Source organism: Nycticebus coucang, chromosome 6, assembly GCF_027406575.1.
Source record: "Nycticebus coucang isolate mNycCou1 chromosome 6, mNycCou1.pri, whole genome shotgun sequence".
NCBI classification, from domain to species: domain Eukaryota; kingdom Metazoa; phylum Chordata; class Mammalia; order Primates; family Lorisidae; genus Nycticebus; species Nycticebus coucang.
Genome location: NC_069785.1, coordinates 42,722,064 through 42,745,948, shown reverse-complemented (window position 1 = coordinate 42,745,948; position 23,885 = coordinate 42,722,064). Strand labels below are relative to the sequence as shown.

General features: G+C 48.7%; 2 protein-coding genes across 2 annotated transcripts in view; one reads left to right on the top strand and one right to left on the bottom strand.

The window, feature by feature from the left end:
* Positions 1 to 23,841, top strand: part of DNAJC17 (DnaJ heat shock protein family (Hsp40) member C17) — a 51,357-nt gene extending 27,516 nt beyond the window's left edge. Inside the window, exons 2-11 of the mRNA XM_053595887.1 lie at positions 8,721 to 8,790; positions 9,981 to 10,039; positions 10,203 to 10,290; positions 14,411 to 14,496; positions 14,738 to 14,834; positions 15,394 to 15,437; positions 15,858 to 15,935; positions 16,864 to 16,944; positions 17,472 to 17,582; positions 23,612 to 23,841. Of these exons, the coding sequence (XP_053451862.1) occupies positions 8,721 to 8,790; positions 9,981 to 10,039; positions 10,203 to 10,290; positions 14,411 to 14,496; positions 14,738 to 14,834; positions 15,394 to 15,437; positions 15,858 to 15,935; positions 16,864 to 16,944; positions 17,472 to 17,582; positions 23,612 to 23,734 (837 nt within the window). The 3' untranslated portion in view covers positions 23,735 to 23,841. The remainder of the gene's footprint in view (positions 1 to 8,720; positions 8,791 to 9,980; positions 10,040 to 10,202; positions 10,291 to 14,410; positions 14,497 to 14,737; positions 14,835 to 15,393; positions 15,438 to 15,857; positions 15,936 to 16,863; positions 16,945 to 17,471; positions 17,583 to 23,611) is intronic.
* Positions 18,043 to 23,185, bottom strand: C6H15orf62 (chromosome 6 C15orf62 homolog). Its single transcript, XM_053595900.1, has 2 exons — positions 21,128 to 23,185; positions 18,043 to 20,870 (listed from the first exon to the last, which is right to left on the bottom strand). The coding sequence occupies exon 2, from the start codon at positions 20,811 to 20,813 to the stop codon at positions 20,286 to 20,288; it is 528 nt and encodes a 175-aa protein (XP_053451875.1). The 5' UTR covers positions 20,814 to 20,870; positions 21,128 to 23,185; the 3' UTR covers positions 18,043 to 20,285.
* Positions 23,842 to 23,885: the final 44 nt, after the last annotated feature.

Genomic DNA, 23,885 nt, shown 5'->3' with positions numbered 1-23,885 from the left:
CCCTACTCCTTGAGGCGCTGCCCTAGAATAGACTCTTAGATAAGGCCTTGCTGGGTCAAGAATTCTTGTGTCAGTTTATTTTCACACTGCCACCAACATTAAATACTATCCTTTTTCACTTGTCAACTGGTAAATGAAGAATAGCTTTTAATTTTTGAGAGGCTAAATGTTTTTCAGGTTTTTTTTTTTCTTTTTCTGAGACAGAGTCTCACTTTGTCACCTGGGTAGAGAGCCATGGCGTCAGAACTCACAGCAACCTCAAACTCTTGGGCTCAAGCAATCCTCCTGCCTCAGCCTCCTAAGTAGCTGCAACTATAGGCATCTGCTACACATCTTGCTAGTTTTTCAGTTTTTAGTAGGGACAGTCTCACTCTTGCACAGGCTGGTCTCAAACACCTAAGCTCAAGCGATCCTCCTGCTTTGGCCTCTTAGAGTGCTAGGACTACAGGCGTGAGCCACTGCACATGGCCATCTGTTATATTCATGCAGATTCTTCCTTCAATTTTCATTCCCCCGTCTTTTAATTTTGTTTTTTTTTTTTTTTTTTTTTTTTTTTTTTTTTGTAGAGACAGAGTCTCACTTTACGGCCCTCGGTAGAGTGCCGTGGCCTCACACAGCTCACAGCAACCTCCAACTCCTGGGCTTAAGCGATTCTCCTGCCTCAGCCTCCCGAGCAGCTGGGACTACAGGCGCCCGCCACAACGCCCGGCTATTTTTTGGTTGCAGTTTGGCCGGGGCCGGGTTTGAACCCGCCACCCTCGGTATATGGGGCCGGCGCCTTACTGACTGAGCCACAGGCGCCGCCCCGTCTTTTAATTTTGTCTATGATTATTGACTTAGAAAAAATTTTCATAGTCAAATCCATTCATTGTGTATATGTGTGCATAAGAGCACATGTGCATGCAGGATTTATTCCCTTGCTCTTATTTTTAATTTCTTTTATATGACATATTATATATATATTTATATATATATAGTTTCTTTTATATGATGTATTATATATATATATATTTAATTTAGAGAGTCTCACCCTGTTGGCCATGGTGGAGTGGAGTGTTGTGATCTCACTGCAACCTCCTAGGGGGCTCAAGTGATCCTTCCATCTCCTGAGTAAAGGACTATAGGTGTGCACCACCATGCCTGGAAATTTTTCTTGTTTTTTGTAGAGATGGGGTCTTAAACTACTGGCCTCAAGCAATCTTCCCACTTTGGCCTCCCAAAGTACTGTGATTACAGGTTTGAACCACTGAGGCTGACCTCTTTTTTATATTTAATGTTTTGAACCTCTGAAACTATACGTCTTGGTATACATTGTTTGAGATGAAGATGTAGCTTTTTTTTCCATTTAGTGTAACACATTTTAATAATACCTTATACTACTTACTGAACTTTTCTACTTATTATGGCTTGGTTTTGGCCAGGTTTACATTTCCTTAATCTTGCCTGCTGCTTTTGTGTTTTATGATATGTTTTTACAGCAGACAGAGAACATTGAGGTTCAAGTTCTTTAGATTTGGAGACCCCATAAACCTTCTCAGTCATCCAGCCTGGTTTATTACCCTTGAACTCAGAAGCTCTTCCCATCTGACCCTGCTCAGAATGAACACCATGGGGCTTTCCCTTCTAATTATTCTACTCTTTGTTTTACGAATCACTTATAAACTTCTGTATATTTTTGATATTATACCTGAGTTAATGTTATTTTTAGTCCTTGTCTCCTCTTCTTGATCTGGTTTGTACTTCTTTGCCTGTACGTATATTCTCCTTCCCTAGCATTTCTTCAACCCAACTCAGGGTGTTAAAATCTGTTTGTATGGGTCAGGCATGGTGGCTCATTGCCTGTGGTCCTAGCACTCTGGAAGGCCAAGGTAGGAGGATTGCTTGAGCTCAGGAGTTCAAGACCAGCCTGAGCAAGAATAAGACACTGTCTCTACTAAAAATAGAAAAACTAGGGCGGCGCCTGTGGCTCAGTGAGTAGGGCGCCGGCCCCATATGCCGAGGGTGGCGGGTTCAAACCCAGCCTCGGCCAAACTGCAACAACAACAAAAAAAAATAGCCGGGTGCTGTGGCGGGCACCTGTAGTCCCAGCTGCTCGGGAGGCTGAGGCAAGAGAATCGCTTAAGCCCAGGAGCTGGAGGTTGCTGTGAGCTGTGTGATGCCATGGCACTCTACCAAGGGCCATAAAGTGAGACTCTGTCTCTACAAAAAAAAAAAAAAAAATAGAAAAACTAGCTGGGCATTGTGGCAGGTACCTGTAGTCGCAGCTACAGGCAAGAGGATCTCTTTTTCTTGCTGTTGTTGAGATAGAATCTCACTTTGTCCCCCTTGGTAGAGTGCCATGGCATTGTAGCTCACAGCATTGTAGCTCAAACTCTTGGGCTCAAGTGATTCTCTTGCCTCAGCCTCTCAAGTAGCTGGGACTACTACAGGTCACAATGCCCATCTGTTTTTAGAAAGGAGGTCTCAGTCTGGCTCAGACTGGTCTCAAAACTGTAAGCTCAGGCAATCCACCCACCTTGCCCTCCTGAGTGCTAGGATTACAGGCATGAGCCACCTTGCCCAGCCCTAAAGAGATCTCTTGAGCCCAAGAGTTTGAGGTTGCTGTGAGCTATGGTGCCACAGCACTCTACCCAGGATGACAGAGTGAGACTGTCTCAAAACAACAACAAAAAAAATCATTATTTTTCTCTATATTTTATTGCAGCTATGTCTCTTTTTCTTTGTTTTTTTTTTCTGTTGTCAAAATATTTTCCTCATTAAAGCAAAACTTCTCTATTTTTCCTGTGATCTTTTTTTTTTTCTTTTTGAAAGAGTCTACTTCTGTCACCTGGTGTAGAGTGTTTAAGCTCTTTTGTACCCTCTGTTTTGAGTGCCCTTTCAGGCTTCTTGCTTGGAGAACTCCTACTGACCTTAGGGGATCCAGCTCAGATTTTGCCTTGTGGGAAGCCTTTAGGGCTAACTTAGTCACGTCTTTCTTCTGTCTGTTCCCATTCTTAAGTACCACTCTAAAGCATCTTACACACTATAATTATAATTGATCATTTACCCTGGCTGCTTCTTTGCCAAATGTTGTCATTATTCTTCAGTGGCAAGGAACATGCCTACCTTTTCCCTGTGCTCCCAGTCTCTGGGCTAGCCCTGGCATCTCTTAGATGCTCCATCAATGGCCCCACAGGTGGTGTGTATTCACCTAGCCCATCCAGTGCCCTTTTATCTTGTTTTCTTACTGCTTCCTCTCACTCTTCTGTCTTCTGCTATCCCTCTCAGTTTTACACCTGGGTAGGCTGGGTGTTGGTAACACTTTTGTTTTCTCTCCTTTTTTTTATAAAGAGAATACTTTTTGCATTTTATTCTAAAGGAATGATAATGTTGTATAATTTATTTTGGATGTTCTATATTGTAAAATTGGTTTTTCACTTAAATAGAAAAATAGAATTGGGTGGCGCCTGTGGCTCAGTGGGTAGGGCGCCGGCCCCATATACCGAGGGTAGTGGATTCAAACCTGGCCCTAACCAAACTGCAACAAAAAAAAATAGCCAGGAGTTGTGGCGGGCACCTATAGTCCCAGCTGCTCGGGAGGCTGAGGCAAGAGAATCGCCTAAGCCCAGGATTTGGAGGTTGCTGTGAGCTGTGATGCTACGGCACTCTAGCCAGGGCAATAAAGTAAGACTCTGTCTCTAAAAAATAAAGAAAAATAAAATTGTTCAGACTGAAATGTAATAATTAATATATATACATTAAATATTAGAAGAGTCCCATGATATAAAAGTAAAAATAGGGCCAGCGGTTAAATGGTGCCATGGCACTCTGCCCAAGGCAACAGAGTGAGACTCTGTCTCCATAAAGTAGGGCGACATCTGTGGCAAGGAGTAGGGCGCCGGCCCCATATAGTAAGGGTGGCGGGTTCAAGCCTGGCCCCAGCCAAAACTGCTAAAAAATATAAAAAATAAAGTAATAAAATAAAATATGCTGTCTCAAGAAATACATAAGTAACAAAATAAATATAGAAATAGAAAAATTAGCCACAGATCAGTGCCCATAGCTCAGTTGTTAGGGCACCAGCCACATACACCAGGGCTAGTGGGTTTGAGCCCAGCCTGGGCCTGCTAAACAACAATGGCAACTACAACAATAACAAGAAACAATAGCTGGGCATTGTGGCGGGTGCCTGTAGTCCCAGCTACTTGGGAGGTTGAGGCAAGAGAATTGCTTAAGCCCAAGAGTTAGAGGTTGCTGTGAGGTGTGACAGCCATGGCACTCTACCAAGGGCGACAAAGTGAGACTCTGTCTCTAAAAAAAAAAAGGAAAGAAAGAAAAGAAAAATTAGCCAGGCATGGTAGTGCACGCTTGTAGTCACAGCTACTCAGGGAACTGAGGCAGGAGGATCACCTGAGCCCAGGAATTTGCAGTTGCAGTGAACCGTGATGTTGCCACTGCACTCTAGCCTAGATAACAGAGAGGAAACCCTTTCTCAAACAAACAAAAAAACCAAAAGAAAAGAAAACAAAAGAAAAAATCGGGTGGCGCCTGTGGCTCAGTCAGTAAGGTGCTGGCCCCATATACCGAGGGTGGCGGTTTCAAACCCGGCCCCGGCCAAACTGCAACCAAAAAATAGCCGGGCATTGTGGTGGGCGCCTGTAGTCCCAGCTACTCAGGAGGCTGAGGCAGGAGAATCGCCTAAGCCCAGGAGTTGGAGGTTGCTGTGAGCTGTGTGAGGCCACGGCACTCTACCCGAGGGCCATAAAGTGAGACTCTGTCTCTACAAAAAAAAAAATAATAATAATAAAGAAAAAATCTTCCACAGAATTTCCCTGTATCAGTATGGCAGCCCTGCTAGACCTAGTCCTGGGGAAGTTCATCCTGAAGTTGCTGTTGCAAGGTGAAGTCATTGACTCCCAGGATGTGGGCCGCCTCCTAGACTCTGGGTGCTTCTCTACTCCCTCCTTCCTTTCACCCATCTCAGGGAGAGGGTGGAGATGGGATCAGAGAGGTGGGCATGAAAGGCTGGTACAGAAAAACCCCAGCATTCCTGTTAGTGTGTGCAGGTGCTTATATTTTCTCGGAATGATCAAGGAGGAAGGGTTAGCAGGATCCCCCTAGACAATGCCAGAACCTTGATATTAGAGGGCGAGGGAAATGGAAAAAGAACCTTAGCTTTTTAACTTTCTCTTAAAATATTTATGGTATTGTTTTACTTATTGAAAAAGGCATATAAAGAGCCCCGAAATTTAAAAACTGTTTCATAAAGTCTTAGTTTAAAGAAAAAAGGAAATGAGGCTGGGGGCGCAATAAAGGAGGCAAAGAGAGTGAAAGGGAGAGAAGACAAAAGAGACCTAAAAGAGTAAAGTTGACATTGCAAATGCAAAATTGTCTATAAAGCTAGCCCCTCCTCTTTCCATGAATATTGTCACTTTTCACAGTGAAAACAGAGCTAGAGAGGGAGGTGAGCCTGGGGTGGGGCTCCTGCGGCCTCCTGCTCAGTCTGGAGAGCCACCCTGGGCTTGGGTTACCCTGGGAGGTGAAGGGGTGGTGCTGGCTGCAGCCCAGCAGGTGGCAGCACATCCCCAGAGGTTTTAGGCCAGATGACTGCCTCAGGAAGGTAGGAGCTGAGTCAGGTACCAGCCCTGCAAGCCATGCCCTGGTAGATGCTGGCTACTGGATGCAAGTACCTCTCACACTTGGGCACAGAAGCATCTCTTGGTTCTTTTCTAGTAAGCTTGGAAAGCCAGTCTGCTTAGCTGTTTTCCAAGAGGTTGAAGCAGCAGGTAACACATACAGAGCAGAAGTGAAGAGGCAAACGTGTTGGGAGGTGAGCGCCAGATTCTGGGATTTTGTACTGTGTTTTCACTTACAAAAGTTATGTAGGTAACACATGAAAGAGATTCTTGGTAGTTACATTTGTTTGTTTTTACTAATATAAGAGATATTAGGGTTTTTTTCTTTCTTTTTTCTTTTTTGAGACAGAGTCTCAGTCTGTCACCCTGGGTAGAATGCCTTGGCATCATCATAGCTCACAGCAATCTCAAACTCTTGGGCTCAACAAGCGATCCTCTGGTCTCAGCCTTCCAAATAGCTGGGACAATTGTTGCCCACCATGATGCCAGGCTCATTTTTCTAATTTTTTAATAGAAACGAGGTCTTGGCTCAGCACCTATAGCTCAGTGGTTAGAGTGCCGGCCACATGCACTGGGGTTGGGGTGGGGTTCGAACCTGGCTGAGGCCTGCTAAACAACAATGACAACAACAAAAAGATAGCTGGGTGTTGTGGCGGGTGTCTGCAGTCCCAGCTACTTGCGAGGCTAAGGCAAGAGAATTGCTTAAACCGAAGAGTTTGAGGTTGCTGTGAGCTATGACTCCACAGCACTCTACCAAGGGCAGCATAGTGAGACTGTCTCAAAAAGAAAGAAAGAAAGAAGGTCTTAACTTTTGCTCATGCTGGTCTCAAACTCCTGAGCTCAAATAATCCACCTCAGCCACCCAGAGTGCTAGGATTACAGGTGTGAACTACTGCACCCAGCCAGGGTTACTTTGTCACCCTCGGTAGAGTGCTGTGGTGTCACAGCTCACAGCAACCTCAAACTCTTGGGCACAAGTGATTCTCTTGCCCCAGCCTCCCAAGTAGTTGAGACCATAGGCACCTGCCACAATGCCTGGCTGTTTTTCAAGCCAGGGTCTTATTCTGCTCAGGCTGGTCTCAAACCTGTGAACTCAGGCTATCCACCCATCTGGCCTTCCAGAGTGTTAGGATCACAGGCGTGAGCCACTTTGGCTGGCCTCCAGTTTTTTTCTTTTTAATACAGAGTGTTATGAAGATGAAAATTTAAAATGGACCATAACATCCCCTCTAAGAGAAATCCTTTTGGTAATTAAAAAATGATAATAAAATAAGGCCTAAGGTTTGAAATTTTGAACTACAGAAAGTTATAAAATGAGAAATAAATGCTTGTTTCCTCCTTACCTTAATTTTCTTTAAAGGAAACCACAATTAAGATTATTAAGATTGGGCGGCGCCTGTAGGTCAAGGAGTAGGGCGCTGGCCCTATATACTGGAGGTGGTGGGTTCAAACCCGGCCCCCGCCAAAAACTGAAAAAAAAAAAAGATTATTAGGATTTTGGCTAGGCAAGGTGGCTCATGCCTGTAATCCTAGCATTCTGAGAGGCTGAGGCAGAAGGATTGCTTGAGCTTAGGGATTCAAGACCAGCCTGAGTAAGAACAAGACCCTGTTTCTGGCCGTGCCCGTGGCTCAGTCAGCAAGGACGCCAGCCACATTTACCTAGGGTGGCAGGTTCAAACTCAGCCCAGGTCTGCTAAGCAACAATGACAACTGCAACCAAAAAAAAAAAAAAAAAATAGCCTGGCATGTGGCCGGCGCCTGTAGTCCCAGCTACTTGAGAGGCTGAGGCAAGAGAATAGTTAAGCTCAAGAGTTGGAGGTTGCTGTGAGCTGTGATGCCCCGGCACTCTACCCAGGGCCACAGCTTGAGACTCTGTCTCAAAAAAAAAAAAAAAAAAAGACACTGTTTCTATTAAAAATAGAAAAGTATGGTGGGCACCTGTACTCTTAGCTACTCTGGAGGCTGAGGCAGGAGGATTGCTTGAGCCCAGGAGTTTGAGGTTGCTGTGAGCTAAACTGATGCCATGATACGCTAGCCTAGGCAACAGAGTGAGAACTCTGTGTGGAAAAAAAAAGAAAAAATAAATATAGAACAACACGTTCTACAAATATGCTTGTATATTTATTTTGGCGTACCTCTACAAGTCCAAATTCCTAGGAATGGGTCAAAAGAAAAGTACATTTTATTATTTATTTGAGACAGAGTCTCACTATGTCACCCTCAGTAGAGTGCTATGGCATCACAGCTCACAGCAACCTCAAACTCTTGGGCTTAAGCGATTCTTTTGCCTCAGGCTCCCAAATAGCTGGGACTATAGGCGCCCACCACAACACCTGGCTATTTTCCGTTCCAGTTGTCATTGTGTTTTAGCCGGCCCGGGCCAGGCTTGAACCCAGCCCGGTGTATGTGGCTGGCACCATAACCACTGTGCTTCAGGCACTGAGCCAGGAAAGTACATTTTAAAATTTGATGCTAGGGCGGTGCCTGTAGTTCAGTGGTTAGGGCACCGGCCACATACACTGAGGCTGGCAGGTTTGAGCCCAGCCCTGGCCTGCTAAACAACAATGACAACTACAACAAAAAAATAGCTGGGCATTGTGGTGGGCGCCTGTAGTCCCAGCTACTTGGGAGGCTGAGGCAAGAGAATCGCTCAAGCCCAGGAGTTTGAGGTTGCAGTGAGCTGTGATGCCACAGCACTCTACTGAGGGAGACATAGTGAGATATATAATAAATAAAATAAAATAAAATTTGATGGCTAAATTTTCCTCCAGAAAGTTTGCCCCAGTTTACCTGTCCCCTAATAATGTGTAGAGAGTAAAATGGCTGGAAAGAAACCAGAATACTATGTTGCTACCTCTTCCAGGAACCCTTTGACATCTGCAGTGGTGAGACTGAGCATTCAGCAGGAAGTAGGCCTGGCTTCTCAGCTGGGAAGCAGTCACCGGCTATCTCCATGGCCTTTGCCTCCTCTGTTGCAAATGGCTATGAAGGAGCCATCAGCTTCTCCTTATGGCGGCATGGGATTTCCCTTATCACTTGAGCGTGGTTTTTCATGTTCATCCCTGGGGTGAGAGAATAAATGAACATGTCTTCTGACTTTTCCAGGTGAAGAAGGCGTATAGACAGAAGGCCCTCTCCTGCCATCCAGACAAAAATCCAGATAATCCCAGAGCAGGTAAGACCCTACGAAGAGTATGGGGAGAAAGATACCTGGGCATTGTTTCTCAGTTTAAGCTCTGCGTTGAGTGGATGGTGCACCTAGTCTGGGCCAGTGAGTCCCAGCGCCTTCCTTCACAAGTTAGGGGGATCCAATCAGTTGCTGATATGCCCACCCATCCTTGCTGGTCTGTCATCTGCTGATGCAGGCTTTTCTGCCCACCCTGTGGCTTCTCTTTTTTTATTTTATTCATTCATTCATTCATTTATTTATTTGAAACACAGTGTCACTATGTCACCCTTGGTAGAGTGCCATAGCATCACAGCTCACACCAATCTCAGACTCTTGGCTTAAGTGATTCTTTTGCCTCAGCCTCCGAAGTAGCTGGGACTATAGGCATCCGCCACAATGCTCGGCTATTTTTTTGTTGCAGTTTGGCCTGGGCTGGGTTCGAATCCACCACCCTCGGTATATGGGGCCAATGCCCTACTCACTGAGCCACAGACCACCGCGCTTTATTTTTATTTTTTTGAGACAGTCTCACTTATTGCCCTTGGTAGAGTGCTATGGTGTCACAGATCACAGTAACCTCAAACTCTTGGGCTCAAGTGATTCTTTTGCTTCAGCCTTCCGAATAGCTGGGACTATAGGCACCTGCCATGATGCCCAGCTATTTTTAGAGATGAGGTCTCGGTCTGGCTCAGGCTGGTTTGGAACTCCTGAGCTCACTCAATCCACTGCCTCGGCCTCCCAGAATGCTAGGATTACAAGCGTGAGCCACCATGCCTGGCCACTTTTATTTTTATCTTAAGACCTTTTCCCCAAGTAGCCTGTGGCTTTGAACTTGTTGTTTAGTTTGTTTATTCTGATACAAACAGGTCTAGCTGTTGCCCAGGCTGGATGCAGTGATACAATTATAGCTCATTGCAGCCTCAAGCTCCCAGGCTCAAGTGATCCTCTCAGCTAGGGCTATAGGTACCTGCCACCATGTTTGGCTAATATTTTTTATTTTTTGTAGAGGCAGGGTCTTGCTATGTTGCCCAGGCTAGTCTCAAATATCTGGGCTCAGATGCTTCTCCCACCTCTGCCTCCCAAAGTACTGGGTTTGCAGGCATGAGCAATGTTTTTTGGGGGTGAAAGGGGAAGCACACCATCACCAGGGCTAACTTTATTTTTTTACTTTTTCTCTTTCTGATTCTTATGTGTAGCTGAACTCTTCCACCAGCTTTCTCAGGCCTTGGAGGTGCTGACTGATGCTGCAGCCAGGGTAAGTGTATCTTCCTTTACCTGAATTATCCTGCATGGTTAGAGACTACCAACTGACCTTTAACCTCAGTCCTCTGCCTTCTGCCATATGGACAGTCCTTACTGGAGGTTTGTCTTTTTTTCCTCTGGTGGATCTACTGCTCTGTGTTCCTTTCTTCTGCCAGGCTGCTTATGACAAAGTCAGGAAGGCCAAGAAGCAGGCAGCAGAAAGGACCCAGAAACTTGACGAGAGAAGGAAGAAAGTGAAGCTTGGTAGGTGACATCATAGTACCAGATGACCTGCACTTTACCTTGGCCATGTTCATTTATCTCCCTTACTTTTCTTTCTGAAGCTTTACTTCCATCATCTCAAAGCTCTTAGCTCAGGCTCTGGGCAAAACTTTGTTCTTAGAGGCTGGTTTCTAAAGACACTCTTTGGAATAATAACAGTGACTAGATTTATTATCAGCTAAGCATTATGACAATTGCTTTATTGACTCCCTTCGTTATCACAACTCTCCAAGGAAGTGGGTGTTACTAAACTTATTTTTTATAGAAAGAAGAGTTAAGGCACCAAAAAAAAAAATTTTTTTTTTTTTTTGTAGAGACAGAGTCTCATTTTATGGCCCTCGGTAGAGTGCCGTGGCATCACACAGCTCACAGCAACCTCCAACTCCTGGGCTTAAGCGATTCTCCTGCCTCAACCTCCCGAGCAGCTGGGACTACAGGCGCCCGCCACAACGCCCGGCTATTTTTTTTTTTTTTGTTGCAGTTTGGCCAGGGCTGGGTCCGAACCCGCCACCCTCGGCATATGGGGCCAGCGCCCTACTCACTGGGCCACAGGCGCCGCCCTTTTTTTTTTTTTTTTTTTTTGAGACAGTCTCACTCTGTTGTCCTCAGTAGAGTAACTTGGTGTCTACATAGCTCACAGCAACCTCGAACTATTGGGTCCAAGGGATCCTCTTGCCTCAGCCTCACAAGTAGCTGACACTACAGGCATGCACCACCATGCCCAACTAGTTTTTTCTATTTTTACTCGAGGTAGAGTCTCACTCTTGCTCAGGCTAGTCTCGAACTCCAGACCTCAAGCAATTCATCCGCCTCCTGGAGTGGCAAGGCAAAAAAGTTTAAGAACTTGTTAGAGTTGGAATTTAAAGTCATACAGTATAAGTAAAGTCAGTAGTCTTATTCATCATCCCCAGCTGGGTGTTTTTATTTGTTCGAGCCTCATTGCTGCCCAAAGCTTTCACTGTGAGAAGCTCTCTCAGAAGGATACAAAGAGGTTCAGACTTTCTCTTCTTTTTTTTTTTTTTAGAGACAATCTCACTTTGTTGCCCTCAGTAGAGTGCCCTAGCGTCACAGCTCACAGCAACCTCCAACTCCTGGGCTTAGGTGATTCTCTTGCCTCAGCCTCCCGAGTAGCTGGGACCATAGGCACCTGCCACAACGCACGGCTATTTTTTGTTGCAGTTTGGCTGGGGCCAGGTTTGAACCCACCACCCTCAGTATATGAAGCCAGCGCCCTACTCATTGAGCCACAGGTGCCACCCTTTTCTCTTCTTTTTTAACAGCATTATTGATGTATTCTTTGTATATGTCAACTCATAATGTCAGTCCATCAAGTATACACTTTAATGATTTTTAGTAAATTTACTAAATGATGCAACTGTGACTATAAATGTATTTTATTTTATTTTATTTATTTATTTATTTATTTGAGACAGAGTCTCTCTATGTCGCCCTTGGTAGAGTGCCGTAGCATCACAACTCAACAGCATCCTCAAACTCTTGAGCTTAAGCGATTCTCTTGCCTCAGCCTTCCAAGTAGCTGGGACTATAAGCACCCACCACAATGCCCGGCTATTTTTGTTGTTGTTGTTGTTCTTTAGCTATTGTTCAAACCTGGGCCAGTTTCAAACCCACCAGCCTGGAGGTATGTGGCTGGCGCCCTACCTGCTGAGCTATGGGTGCTGCCCTATTTTATTTTATTTATTTATTTATATATTTTTTTGAGACAGAGCCTCAAGCTGTTGCCCTGGGTAGAGTGCTATGACATCACAGCTCACAGCAATCTCCAACTCCTGGTTTTAAGTGATTCTCTTGCCTCAGCCTCCCAAGTAGCTGGGATTACAGGCACCCACCACAATGCCTGGCTATTTTTTGGTTGTAGTTGTCATTGTTTGGCAGGCCCGGACTGGGTTCGAACCCCCCAGCTCTGGTGTATGTGGCTGGCACCTTAGCTGCTTGAGCCACAGGTGCTGAGCCCCTATTTTATTTTATTTTATATTTTTGAGATAGAGTCTCAAGCTGTCACCCTGGGTAGAGTGCCATGGCATCATAGCTCACAGCAACCTCCAACTCTTGGGCTCAAGTGATCCTCTTGCCTCAGTTTTTCTATTTTTTTTTTTTTTGTAGAGACAGAGTCTCACTTTACTGCCTTCAGTAGAGTGCCATGATGTCACAGGACTCACAGCAACCTCTAGCTCTTGGGCTTCAGCGATTCTCCTGCCTCAGCCTCCTGAGCAGCTGGGACTACAGGCGCCCGCCACAACGCCTGGCTAATTTTTGGTTGCAGTTCAGCCGGGGCTGAGTTTGAACCCGCCACCCTCAGTATATGGGGCCGGCGCCCTACTCACTGAGCCACAGGTACCACCCAGTTTTTCTGTTTTTAATAGAGATGGGGTCTCGCTTTTTGCTCAGGCTGGTCTCAAACTCATGAGCTCAAGCAATACACCCACCTCGGCCTCCCAGAGCACTAGGATTACTGGATGAATCACCGCACCCAGCCCTATAAATCAATTGTAGAACATTTTCATCAATCCAATAAGATAGGCATTCTTTACCCAATTTTTTTTACATTTCTTCTTGCCTATTCAATATCTACATATTTTAATGTATGTGTATGCCATCTGAATTTATCCATTTCTCTATTAAAAAAATAAAGGAGGGGTGGCGTCTGTGGCTCAGTGGGTAAGGCGCCAGCCCCCATATACCAAGGGTGGTGGGTTCAAACCCGGCCCCCGCCAAACTGCAACAAAAAAATAGCTGGTGGTGCCTGTGGCTGAAGTGGCTAAGGTGCCAGCCACATACACCTGAGCTGGCGGGTTCGAATCCAGCCCGGGCCCGCCAAACAACAATGACAGCTGCAACCAAAAAATAGCCGGGCGTTGTGGTGGGTGCCTGTGGTCACTCACAGCTACTTGGGAGGCAGAGGCAGGAGAATCGCTTGAGCCCAGGAGTTAGAAGTTGCTGTGAGCTGTGATGCCATGGCACTCTACCCAGGGCGACAGCTTGAGGCTCTGTCTCAAAAAAAAAAAAAAAAAATAGCTGGGTGTTGTGGTGGGCACCTGTAGTCCCAGCTACTTGGGAGGCTGAGGCAAGAGAATTGCCTAAGCCCAGGAGTTAGAGGTTGCTGTGAGCTGTGTGAAGCCATGGCACTCTATTGAGGGCAATAAAATGAGACTCTGTGTCTACAAAAAAAAAAAAAAAAGGAGGTTCAGGCAGTGCCTGTGGCTCAGTGAGTAGGGCGCCAGCCCCATATACTGAGGATGGTGGGTTCAAACCCAGCCCCGGCCAGACTGCAACAACAAAATAGCCAGGTGTTGTGGTGGGTGCCTGTAGTCCCAGCTACTCAGGAGGCTGAGGCAAGAGACTCGCCTAAGCCCAAGAGCTGGAGGTTGCTGTGAGCTGTGATGCCCTGGCACTGTACCAAGGGTGACAAAGTGAGACTCTGTTTCTATTTAAAAAGAAAGGTTCTAGGTGAGTAAAGTGCACAATCTACAAACTTCCCAAGCCTGAGAGGAAGGTTTGTCACAGCAACTGGCATGACATTTGGCTGCAAGCAAGTTTTCTCTGGAAGACAGGAAGGGCTCCAGAACCTGGGGTGATGCCATCCCACAGTCATCACTGTAGGAGCCACTTAGCCAGTCCACAGTGAGGCTTGGCAAATGTGAATTGAGGAGGCAGGTAAAGAAGAGAGTGAGAACTTGTACTCAGTGGTGGAAAAAGAATCAAGGCCAAAGGTCAGGCTGTGGTGCCAAAACTCAGCAACAGAGTCCAGCGGCTGGGACTGGGATCCCTAACACATGGCCCTGGGCTGCTGGTATAAGTACCCAACTGTCCCCTGTGCAGTGATTGGGAAGAACCAGCTTGGTCAGTGTGAACTGTTTTAACTCTTCGGACCCCTAGCCACTCCACTGGAACCCATACTTTTGTGTTATGATTTTTCTCAGTGGAAATTAACTCAGGGGCATGTAGGCGTGGAGGAGGAGGACAGAATTACTGTATGGTCTCATCCTGTATAAGACTTTGGGGAAGCATCCAGAGCTGAGGTGGGCTGAGGCCACATAAAATTGCAAAGACTAGCAGTTAGATCATGTAACCTTGTGCCTAGACCTAGAGGCTCGGGAACAGCAGGCCCAGGCCCAGGGGAGTGAGGAGGAGGTGGAGAGCCGGACCAGCAGAACCCTCGAGCAAGAGGTAAGCATCTGGGCACACTGGCCTGAGGGCCATCTGCAGGAGAAGGCGGGGGTAGACCTGGGTGGCTCTCGTGGTTAGAGAGTATGCTCTTTCCTCCTCCTGTGGGATCTGGGTAATTTGTCCCACCCACAGGTTGCTGAGCTCTAGTTGCAGGTGGAACCTCCCAGGGACCTTTACAAGGTGAGCCAACCTGGAATTGGATCTGCACAGAATTGTCACCCCTCCACCCCCTGCTCTGCAGATTGAACGTCTACGAGAAGAAGGTTCCCGGCAATTGCAGGAACAGCAGAGACTGATCCGGGAGCAAATACGTCAGGAAAGTGACCATAGGTTGAGAGGTGAGAGTCCATCACATCCATCTAGCTCCCCTTCCAGGGCAGCTCCAGGTGGCCACACTGGTTGCTTGGTGGAGTTGCTATGGAGACTTCCACCTGCTAGAATCCTGGGGCATCCCACTCTGGCCCATGCCACCTATCCCTTCCTTCTGCCTGTTCTCTGGGGCCTATCTGCTTTTTACTCTGAGATCTCCTGGCTGCATCTGTCTTAGTTCCAAGCAGAGATGGCTCTATTTGGGACCAGATCACCAGGGATACTTTGTTTCAGTAGAACTGCATGATTTATGTGCTTCCTGCCCTCACCGGGTGTTGTAGCTCTTCCTTTAGAGAGTGCTGACAGGTGGCCCTCAGGCAGCTGGGCAGAGTGCTCCTGCGGGTGGCAGCTTCTCTGCCGGTGGGGGCATTGCATCTATTTTTCCCATCAGGTCCTCACCAGAGCCAGGCAGATAACTGTCCTTGCTCAAGAGTGACATTTTCTAGGTCCTTCTGGCTCTGGGCTGCATCTCCTTGGGGAGAACCTCTCACTCCCTCATATTCTACCCTCTTTTCCCAATATTTCTAGGAAAGGCAGAAAATACTGATGACAAAGGAACACCCAAACTAAAGGTGAGCACAGCCACCTCATACTCAAACCACCTCCTCTCAGCTAGAACAGATACATCCTGTGGCCTGAGGGGTTCTGGTGGGGCCATGGGATCTCTAAGGGGAGTCAGGGGGGACCACTGCCACATTCTTGCCATCATCCAGCTGCCTGGAGACCAGTCTGATTCCCAGAGCTTGCCTTGAAAGGCTGCTCTTAGCCCTGACGATTGCAGGGGAGCATTGCCCAGAAGCCTTCTCAGGGCTGAAAGCATTCCTGGGGCAAGCAGACTACCCTGCCTATCAGTTGCCAAGGGGAAACCATGTTTTGGTGGTGATCTCTAGATTGTAGGTGCCTTGGAGACTCAGAGATACCTGCTCAGAGTAACGCCCAGTCGTGAAGTTAGGTACCATTTGGCCAAGGGTCAGCAGTAAATATCTTTTCAGCTAAAATGGAAGTGCAAGAAAGAGGATGATCCGAAATGTGGCTACTCCAAAGACGTCCTCCTGCGGCTTTTGCAAAAGGTCTGCCTGGCTGACTTCCTTTCTTTCCTGTCACTTCAGTCCATATCTTAGCCCACACCCCAGGACTCTCTATGCCTGAACTTCCCTTAACATCTCTTCTACCTGCATTTTTTTGTCTTGACCACAGAAAAACAGCCCAGAGACTTCTCCCCAGGCCCTAGCCATGTCACTTGTGTTGCCATGTGCCGTCTCTGACCTGGTCTCTCCTTTGCTGCCTAGTCTATCCCTTACCATCCTTAGAAGCAAAGGGCTTGGCTGATTGGTTGTGGTGGGAAAGAGGAAGTGGGTGTGTGGCACAAAAACCCCATCCTCTTCACTACTTTCAACCAGCCAAGGCAGCTTTTAGATTATGCCAGTCCTTTCCTTATCTGTGCTTTGCTGTCCTGCATGCCTAGAAAAAAAACTTGATTCTTTCCCATCTCCAATGTTACTTCTCTGGGACCCTATCAATGAGAATTTATCTCCCGGGGGCGGCACCTGTGGCTCAAAGGAGTGGGGCGCCAGCCCCATATGCTGGAGGTGGCAGGTTCAAACCCAGCCCTGGCCAAAAACTGCAAAAAAAAAAAAAAAAAAAAAGGTGGCTCAAGCTTCTAAGGCGCCAGCCACATACACCTGAGCTGGCCGGTTCGAATCCAGCCCTGGCCCGCCAAACAACAATGATGGCTGCAACCAAAAAATAGCCAGGCGTTGTGGTGGGCACCTGTAATCCCAGCTACTTGGGAGGTGGAGGCAGGAGAATCGCTTGAGCCCAGGAGTTGGAGGTGCTGTGAGCTGTGATGCCATGGCACTCTACCCAGGGTGACAGCTTGAGGCTCTGTCTCATTAAAAAAAAAAAGTTTTCTCCCAGGGCAGCCAAGGCTTGTCTCTGGCATGAGCTGGGCCATCTTACAGGCCAAGCCATGCTTACTGGACTCCGTTGTCTCCACAGTATGGTGAGGTTCTCAACCTGGTGCTTTCCAGTAAGAAGGCAGGTACTGCTGTGGTGGAGTTTGCAACTGTCAAGGCTGCGGTGAGTGCTTCATGAGGCTTGGGAGCACTGCTGGCCCTGTCATTGTAGGGCAGGGATCCAATTCTGTGGTCCCTCTGAATTAGATGATCCATACTCCCTGGGGATATGTGAGCCAGCTCAGAGCCAAGGCTTCCCCAGAGGCTCCTGGCTCCTGGTGGTAGAAGTGCTGCATATGAAGGAATGGGTGGGAAAATGCCCTGGGAGTGGAGGGCATGCAGAATAACTCAGTTCCCTGCTGGCTGGCTTCATGTCCTCCACCCTGCACCCCTTGAGGTAGTGAGCCCCAGCATTGCCTTCCCACCCTTTGTGCTTCTCTTTACTCTCCTAAATCAGAAGACACAGCCCCACCATTCTCCCATAAGAAGCTCCCATAAAGCTTTAATTCCCCATCATTTGAGGATTACTGAGGTTGCCCAGCTCCACTGAGAGGACAAGAATGCTGCTTCTGTCCTTTCTGTGGGGGTAGAGAGAGCTTCTTTATAGCTGATCCAATGGATGGGCGCAGGACTGGATGCTGTATTTGGCAGGAGCTGGCTGTCCAGAATGAAGTTGGCCTGGTTGATAACCCTCTGAAGATTTCCTGGTTGGAAGGACAGCCCCAGGGCACAGCGGGCCCCAGCTACCCAGGCCTATCCAAGGTAAGGACCCAGGCCTAACCTAGCTCTTCCGGTTTGGGCTCCTCTAGGGGCCTTTTCCTTCCAGATTCAGGTCTTTGGGCATAGAGTGAGATTCATTGGTCCACCCACCTGAGTAGGCGGGGCTGTGGTTTCACATTCACCCTTTACTCTTTGAGGGCCAGAGGGACTCACCTCTATATACTATTCTTAGACCTTGCCTTTCCTTCACGTCTGGCCTCCTGTTGGGACTCTCATCCTTACCCAGGATCTTCCTGGCCTGCAGGTTGCTAGGTTCTGTATGGTGTGAAGCACTGGGAGCTGAGCTGACCTTGCACTGCAGGAAGGGGCAGTTGCTAAGGGCAGCTGATTGCTTCTTTACCTCTTCGGTGTTCCAGGTTTTGATACTGGCTGCCCCAGATGGGGCTGACTGTCAGAGGCAATATCTCCTCTTCAGAAATAATACCCTGTTTCCCCGAAAATAAGACATCCTCCGAAAATAAGACCTACTTATAGGAAAGATAAGACATCCCCTGAAAATAAGATCTAGCGCATCTTTGGGAGCACACCTTAAAATAAGACAGTCTTATTTTCGGGGAAACAGTGTACTACTGTTGGCTCGGTGCCCATAGCCTGGTTAGAGCACCGGCCACATACACCAGGCCTGACAGGTTCAAACCCAGCCCAGGCCTGCTAAACAACAATGACAACTGCAATAACAACAATAACAAAAAAAAAGCTGAGTGTTGTGGTGGGCACCTGTAATCCCAGCTATTTGGGAGGCTGGTAAGAGAATTGCTTAAGCCCAAGAGTTTGAGGTTGCTGTAAATTGTGATGCCACTGCACTCTACCAAGGGCAACATAGTAAGACACTGTTGCAAAAAAGAAAAGAAAAGAAATAATACTGCTACCCTGATGACCCTGGAGTGCTGCCTACTTCTGGTGAAGTGTAGACCTTCCAGCTGGTGCTAGGCCCTGTGCCAGCTGTTTGTCTTTGCGGCTTCATGGATGCTTATGCTCAGCCCCCCATCCTCCCACCCTGGCCCTGGTGTTTTCTGGCCTGGATGTGGAGGCTGTTGCTATAGGGTTCCTGGACACACCTGCACTCACCTTTGTGAGACAGATTGCTTCCCTTTGCTGCAGTGGTCTGGGGCCTGTCTGCAATTTCCTTGGCCAGTTGCTAGGCAGGAGGGAGTCCTCATTACCCTCAGCCATGCCACCTTATTCCCCCTGCCCCTTCACCTGCCTCCTTCCAGACCCTGAACAGGGAGGAGCACACACTCAGGATCTTGCTTTGGAGACCTCAACTCCTGCCCCACATTTAATTCCTAGCACTCACAGTCCACAGGTTGTCAGAAAGAATTTTATTCATTCTCTCCTATATCCACAGAGGAAGGAACCTTTAAGCTTAGACCTCTAACAAGAGGAAGAAAGGGGAGGCCACTGTTTTTGGTTGGGAGGTGGTGGGTATCAAAGCTTCCCTGTCCCCCTCTGCTGTTCTTGGAGAGGCCTCAGGACTAGTACTATGTGAGCCCACTACATTCCGCTAGAGCTCTTGCTTTAAGTCTTCTGGCCAGGCCATGGGGTGGGCTTGGCTTGGTTGGAAGGCCCCTTCTCAGGGGGTTCAGGCAAGGCAGAGCTCCCCAGTGCTGGTGGAAGTCTCTGGAGACCAGCTGTGCCTTTCCACCACTTGATGAGCATCATCTATCCAGTCCTCCCTTCTAGAAAGGAAATGTGCCACTGTTTTGCTGCATTTCCTAAGGGCTCCCTGATAATTCTGATAATTCTTAAAACACCCTTTTGCAAGCTATGTCTGTGCCTTCGGCTGGTATTCCCTAGAGCTGCCTTCCTCTGGCACCAGGGATTGCTCCAGGCACCTGTGTTGGGAGGTTGAGTTTCCCGTGGCCTGGCTCCTCTTCTGCTAATGGTTTATTTGGCCTTTTTCCTAACTTACACTCTGTATCTCTACCTACCTCTCTTACTACTCTACTCGCTTCTCCCTTCCCTCCCAGCCCCTGAATGCCTCCTCCTTCCCTGCCAGCTTCCCTGGCTCCAAGCTGTGGTCTAGCCAGCACTATCCAGTAGATCTTTGTCAGTGATGGTAATGTCTATTCTGTATCATCCAGTGTGGCAGCCATTAGTTATGTGGGGCCCCTGCACATTTGAAACTGAAGAAGTTAGTGTTTAATTTCAGTTTCAATTTAAATAGCCTCATGTAGCAAGTGGCCACCAGGTTGGACAGGGTAAAGCCTATCTCCCTTCTCCTCTCAGGTCTACCTACTTTCCTCATTGGCCTAGGTTGTACCACTTTTGCCCAGGCTTGTCCTGTGAGCTCTGTTGACAGTGGCTTCCAAGGGAGTTGGTGCAGGGCACCCATCTGTTCTGCTGTCTGGGTCTTCCCACTTCCTTACTCACCCATGCTGCTCTCTGGCTCTGCTGGCCTCTGCCTGGTTTCTGTGGTTACAGGGCGTGGCCTCCCTTTCCAGGCCTAGCCAGCTTCCTTCAGGGCTCTTGCCACAAGATACCCGCCCCCCATCCCCACCATTTCCAGCTTGCTTCTGTCCCTCCACTCTGGGGTAACTTGGAGAACTGTTCAGGACGTAGAGGGTAGCCAGAGCCCTGGATTCCTATTGTTGCCCATTCTTTAATCCATGATTGTCTCCTCCTTTCCTGGGTCTCAGGATCTGGCTCTTTCAGTCACCCCAGCTCTGCCTATCCTCACCCCATTCAGAAGCTGAGTTCACTGGGAAATTGTTCCCTCAGCATCTGTAGGACTTCCTCAAGAAGTGAAATCCCCAGGTCCACTTTGAAGGAGAAGAAGGGATCATGGAGGTCTGGAGCAGGTGTCCTCTGGAAGTGGGGAGTGTCCAAAAGGTCTTCCTCTGAGTACTGGTGTAGGGCATCTGCCAGAGAGAGTGCTGATGGCAGGGTGGCTGAGTAGGCAGCAGAGTAGGTGGGTGGGGGCTCCAGGATGTTGGGGCAGCTGGAGCTCTCTCGGTAAAGGCGTGGGGGCTTGGGTGGGGCCAGCAGGGTGGCCCGGGGCTGCTCGTCCCCCCATAGTGGCAGGCGCCGGCCATCTGGCCTCCCTCGCAGCTCTCGGATGACCTCTCGGTTGCTGTACTCCTCATGGTCACCACCAGCTGTGCTGGCCTGGCTAACTACACTGCCCTGTCGCCGGAGTCGCTGTGGACGTCCCAGGCTCAGCCGCTTGAAGAAGGAGGCATTGCGGAAGGAGCCTTTCCGCCAGGTCTCCATAAGGCCCAGGACAGCCAGCGGACAGGCGTTCAAGAGCAGCCAGTGAACTTTTGGTCCCTGCTGGGGCAGTGAATGCCAAGAATTAGGGAGCCAGCCCTAGTGGGCTAGAAGCAAAGGCCTCAGGGTTTCTTTCTGCTCAGTACCTTTGGCTAAGTCTTGAATGGTGAGATGGAGGTCCCAGGAAGAGGGTGCGTTTTTGACTAGGCTATCAGAGAGCTAGGAGTTCTGGCAGCAAGTTCTCCACAGGAACAGGAGTGGCCTGGTTACATGATAGGGCAGTGGAAAAAAACCCAAGAGAGAGAAGCAGCACTTACTGGAGCTGGAGTGACAAACAGCCCTGCTGGCCGCAGAGATGGGTCTTCTTGGGTCAGGCAGGAGGCAGACAGGCCCGGCCCGTGTGCCGTCTCTAGGGCAGTGTGGGGCTGTGTCCTCTGTGGCAGCAGCTCCGGACTCTGATTAGTGGCTTGGCTGTTTGTGGCCGTGGAGATGTGTTTGTGTTTTCAGCTGACTCAGTCAGGTGGGAAGCCTGGTTTCATGCTCTTAGGTAATTGCAGCATCCGCATGCAGGAATTGAGGCAGCTGTGACCAACACCCCAGGGCAATGAGGAGCTTAACATTCCTCTGGGGACTCATCTGGGGGCAGCACTGCTTTATGTGTCACCACACTGCTTCCTTTCTTATTACAACCCCAGTGCCTTGGGCTGGGCAGGTCTGGCTCTGCGGCCCACAGTGTGTCTGGGTGGGAGGAGCTCAGGGGGGTAGAAATTAATTGAAAGGCAGGTGTGTGGAACCAATGTAAGGGAGGGAAGAGACCTGCCACTGGTGCAGGTGACTCAGCCCTGGGCCCTGGTGCCGGGCCCTCATTAGCAGAGCCTACAGGAGTCGGGGGGAGCAGTCCCATACTTGTAAAGGGCTTGGCTCCTCTCAGGGTAGGGCTGGGGGCAGGCCTAGGCGACTCCAAGTGTCTTCATGTCCCCTTGGCCTGCCATCTAGTCTGGTTGTTCAGTTCCTTGTCCTCCCTCATTTTACCCAGATGGCGTCCTGGCAGGAAGAACATAATAGAGGGCTAAGGCCTTCCTCCTATTTTGCTGTACACTGATCCTCCTTTGGGGTTCCCCTTCCATGAAAGGGTGGGCCATGTGAGGATGCCATGAATTGTCATCCCTGCTCTGGGCCAAGCTTAGCAGGTGGGCCTAGCTGTGAGGGAAGCAGTGGGGAGAGGGGTGGGGCTGTCAGGAGGAGCAGGGGGAATCCAGGCTGAGTAACACTTCCTGTTTCTCTACACCCCTCACTCCAAACCAGTTGGCCAGGGCTTGGCATCTCAACCTCAGCCACTCCTTTCTTATTCCCTGGGTCACTGACCACCAAATCTTCCTCCTGCCTTGTTCGATGAGGGCAGCAGTGTAGCGTGCCACAGAACAGGGCTCAACAGCTCGGCCAGCTATGGATAGGCCACCACATCTCACAACCCCTGGCCTGGCTCATTTCTTTGCCAAGTCAGGTGGGGTTCATGCCTCTCTAAGAAGTTGTGGGTACCCCTGGACTGGATATTAAATACTACATCGGTATGTTTACTTTATAAACTTGTTTTGGTTTTTTTTTGTCACGTGGAATACTCTTTGGCCATTATAATGTAATTTTTATTTGTGTAGCTTCTTTTTTTTTTACTTTAAAATCTTCAAATAAAATGTTTAATACACACACACACACAAAAAGAAGTTGTGGGTACCACATGATTATCACACAGCTTCAGTGGCACTGAGGGAGGAAGTGATTTAATCCCACTGCAGACATTATCAGGGCATGGGGTGGCAGCTCAGGGATCTGCTGGGGCACTGCTGCTCCACACCACAGCCTTAGCCTATTGAGCTGTTGTTTATTATTCTTTTGATTATTAAAACATAGTACTCCTCAATCCTCCACACTGCTGGCAAGATCATAAAAGATTCACAGGCCCTGCCCTCCAGGAGCTCTGTTGTGTATTTTTAGGAGGGAGCTCGGCTGCACAACTGCTCTCTGCTGAGGTGAGGCCTCTGAGGCTGTGTGGAGGGCAGGGCTTCCTTCTGCATGCTCAGCAGGAGCCAGGCAGCTGGGAGCAGTGCTGAGGTTATGCCTGGAAGAGCCTAGGGTACCCCTGTACCTTAGACAGCTTCCCTTCCTTGGAAACTTATAAGAAGTAAAAGCCGGGCGGCGCCTGTGGCTCAGTGAGTAGGGCGCCGGCCCCATATGCTGAGGGTGGCGGGTTCAAACCCAGCCCTGGCCAAACTGCAACAAAAAAATAGCCGGGCGTTGTGGTGGGCGCCTGTAGTCCCAGCCGCTCGGGAGGCTGAGGAAAGAGAATCGCGTAAGCCCAGGAGTTAGAGATTGCTGTGAGCCGTGTGACGCCACGGCACTCTACCCGAGGGCGGTACAGTGAGACTCTGTCTCTACAAAAAAAAAAAAAAAAAAAAGAAGTAAAAGCCATGGCAAGAGGGAAGCAGTGTCAGATAAAGGGCTGAGAGGAAACAAAGGGAGAGCAGGCCCTGGCTAGATAAAGCACTAGAAGTGATTTGCACAGGACAGGTGAACCAGGGCCAACTGGAGGCATGAAGGGCTTGGATACAGAGAGAGGGAAAAACTGGTTGACTTAGGATGGACTGAGAAGCCAGCCTGGAGCCCAACAACCTGCCTGCTCTGGGGGGACATGGATGAGTGGCATCCCAGGATATGCCAGGGTCATTCGGTTCCTCTAAGTCTAGAGTCCATGGAGGCTGTGCCCTGCTGCCCCTAATCCCTCCCTGTCCCCTCTCTGTCCCCAGGGCTCTGTGTTGTCAGAGAGGGACTATGAGAGTCTGGTCATGATGCGCATGCGCCAGGCTGCTGAACGACAACAGCTGACTGCCCAGATGCAGCAGGAAGACCAGGAGGGGCAGCCCACGTAGCATCTAGCTCCAGCCCGCCTGCCCCCAACCCTTTCTTTAAACATCACCAATAAAATGTTTTTTAAGAGTCTACTTCTACTCCATACATACAGATAGGGTGCTGGGCTCTTGTCTCCTGGGGCTCCTCCCAGGCCTGGAGTCCCTCCTTGGG

Excerpts from the sequence above, each read along its gene's own strand:
- C6H15orf62 (XM_053595900.1), bottom strand. The coding sequence starts at position 20,813 with ATGGAGACCTGGCGGAAAGGCTCCTTCCGCAATGCCTCCTTCTTCAAG.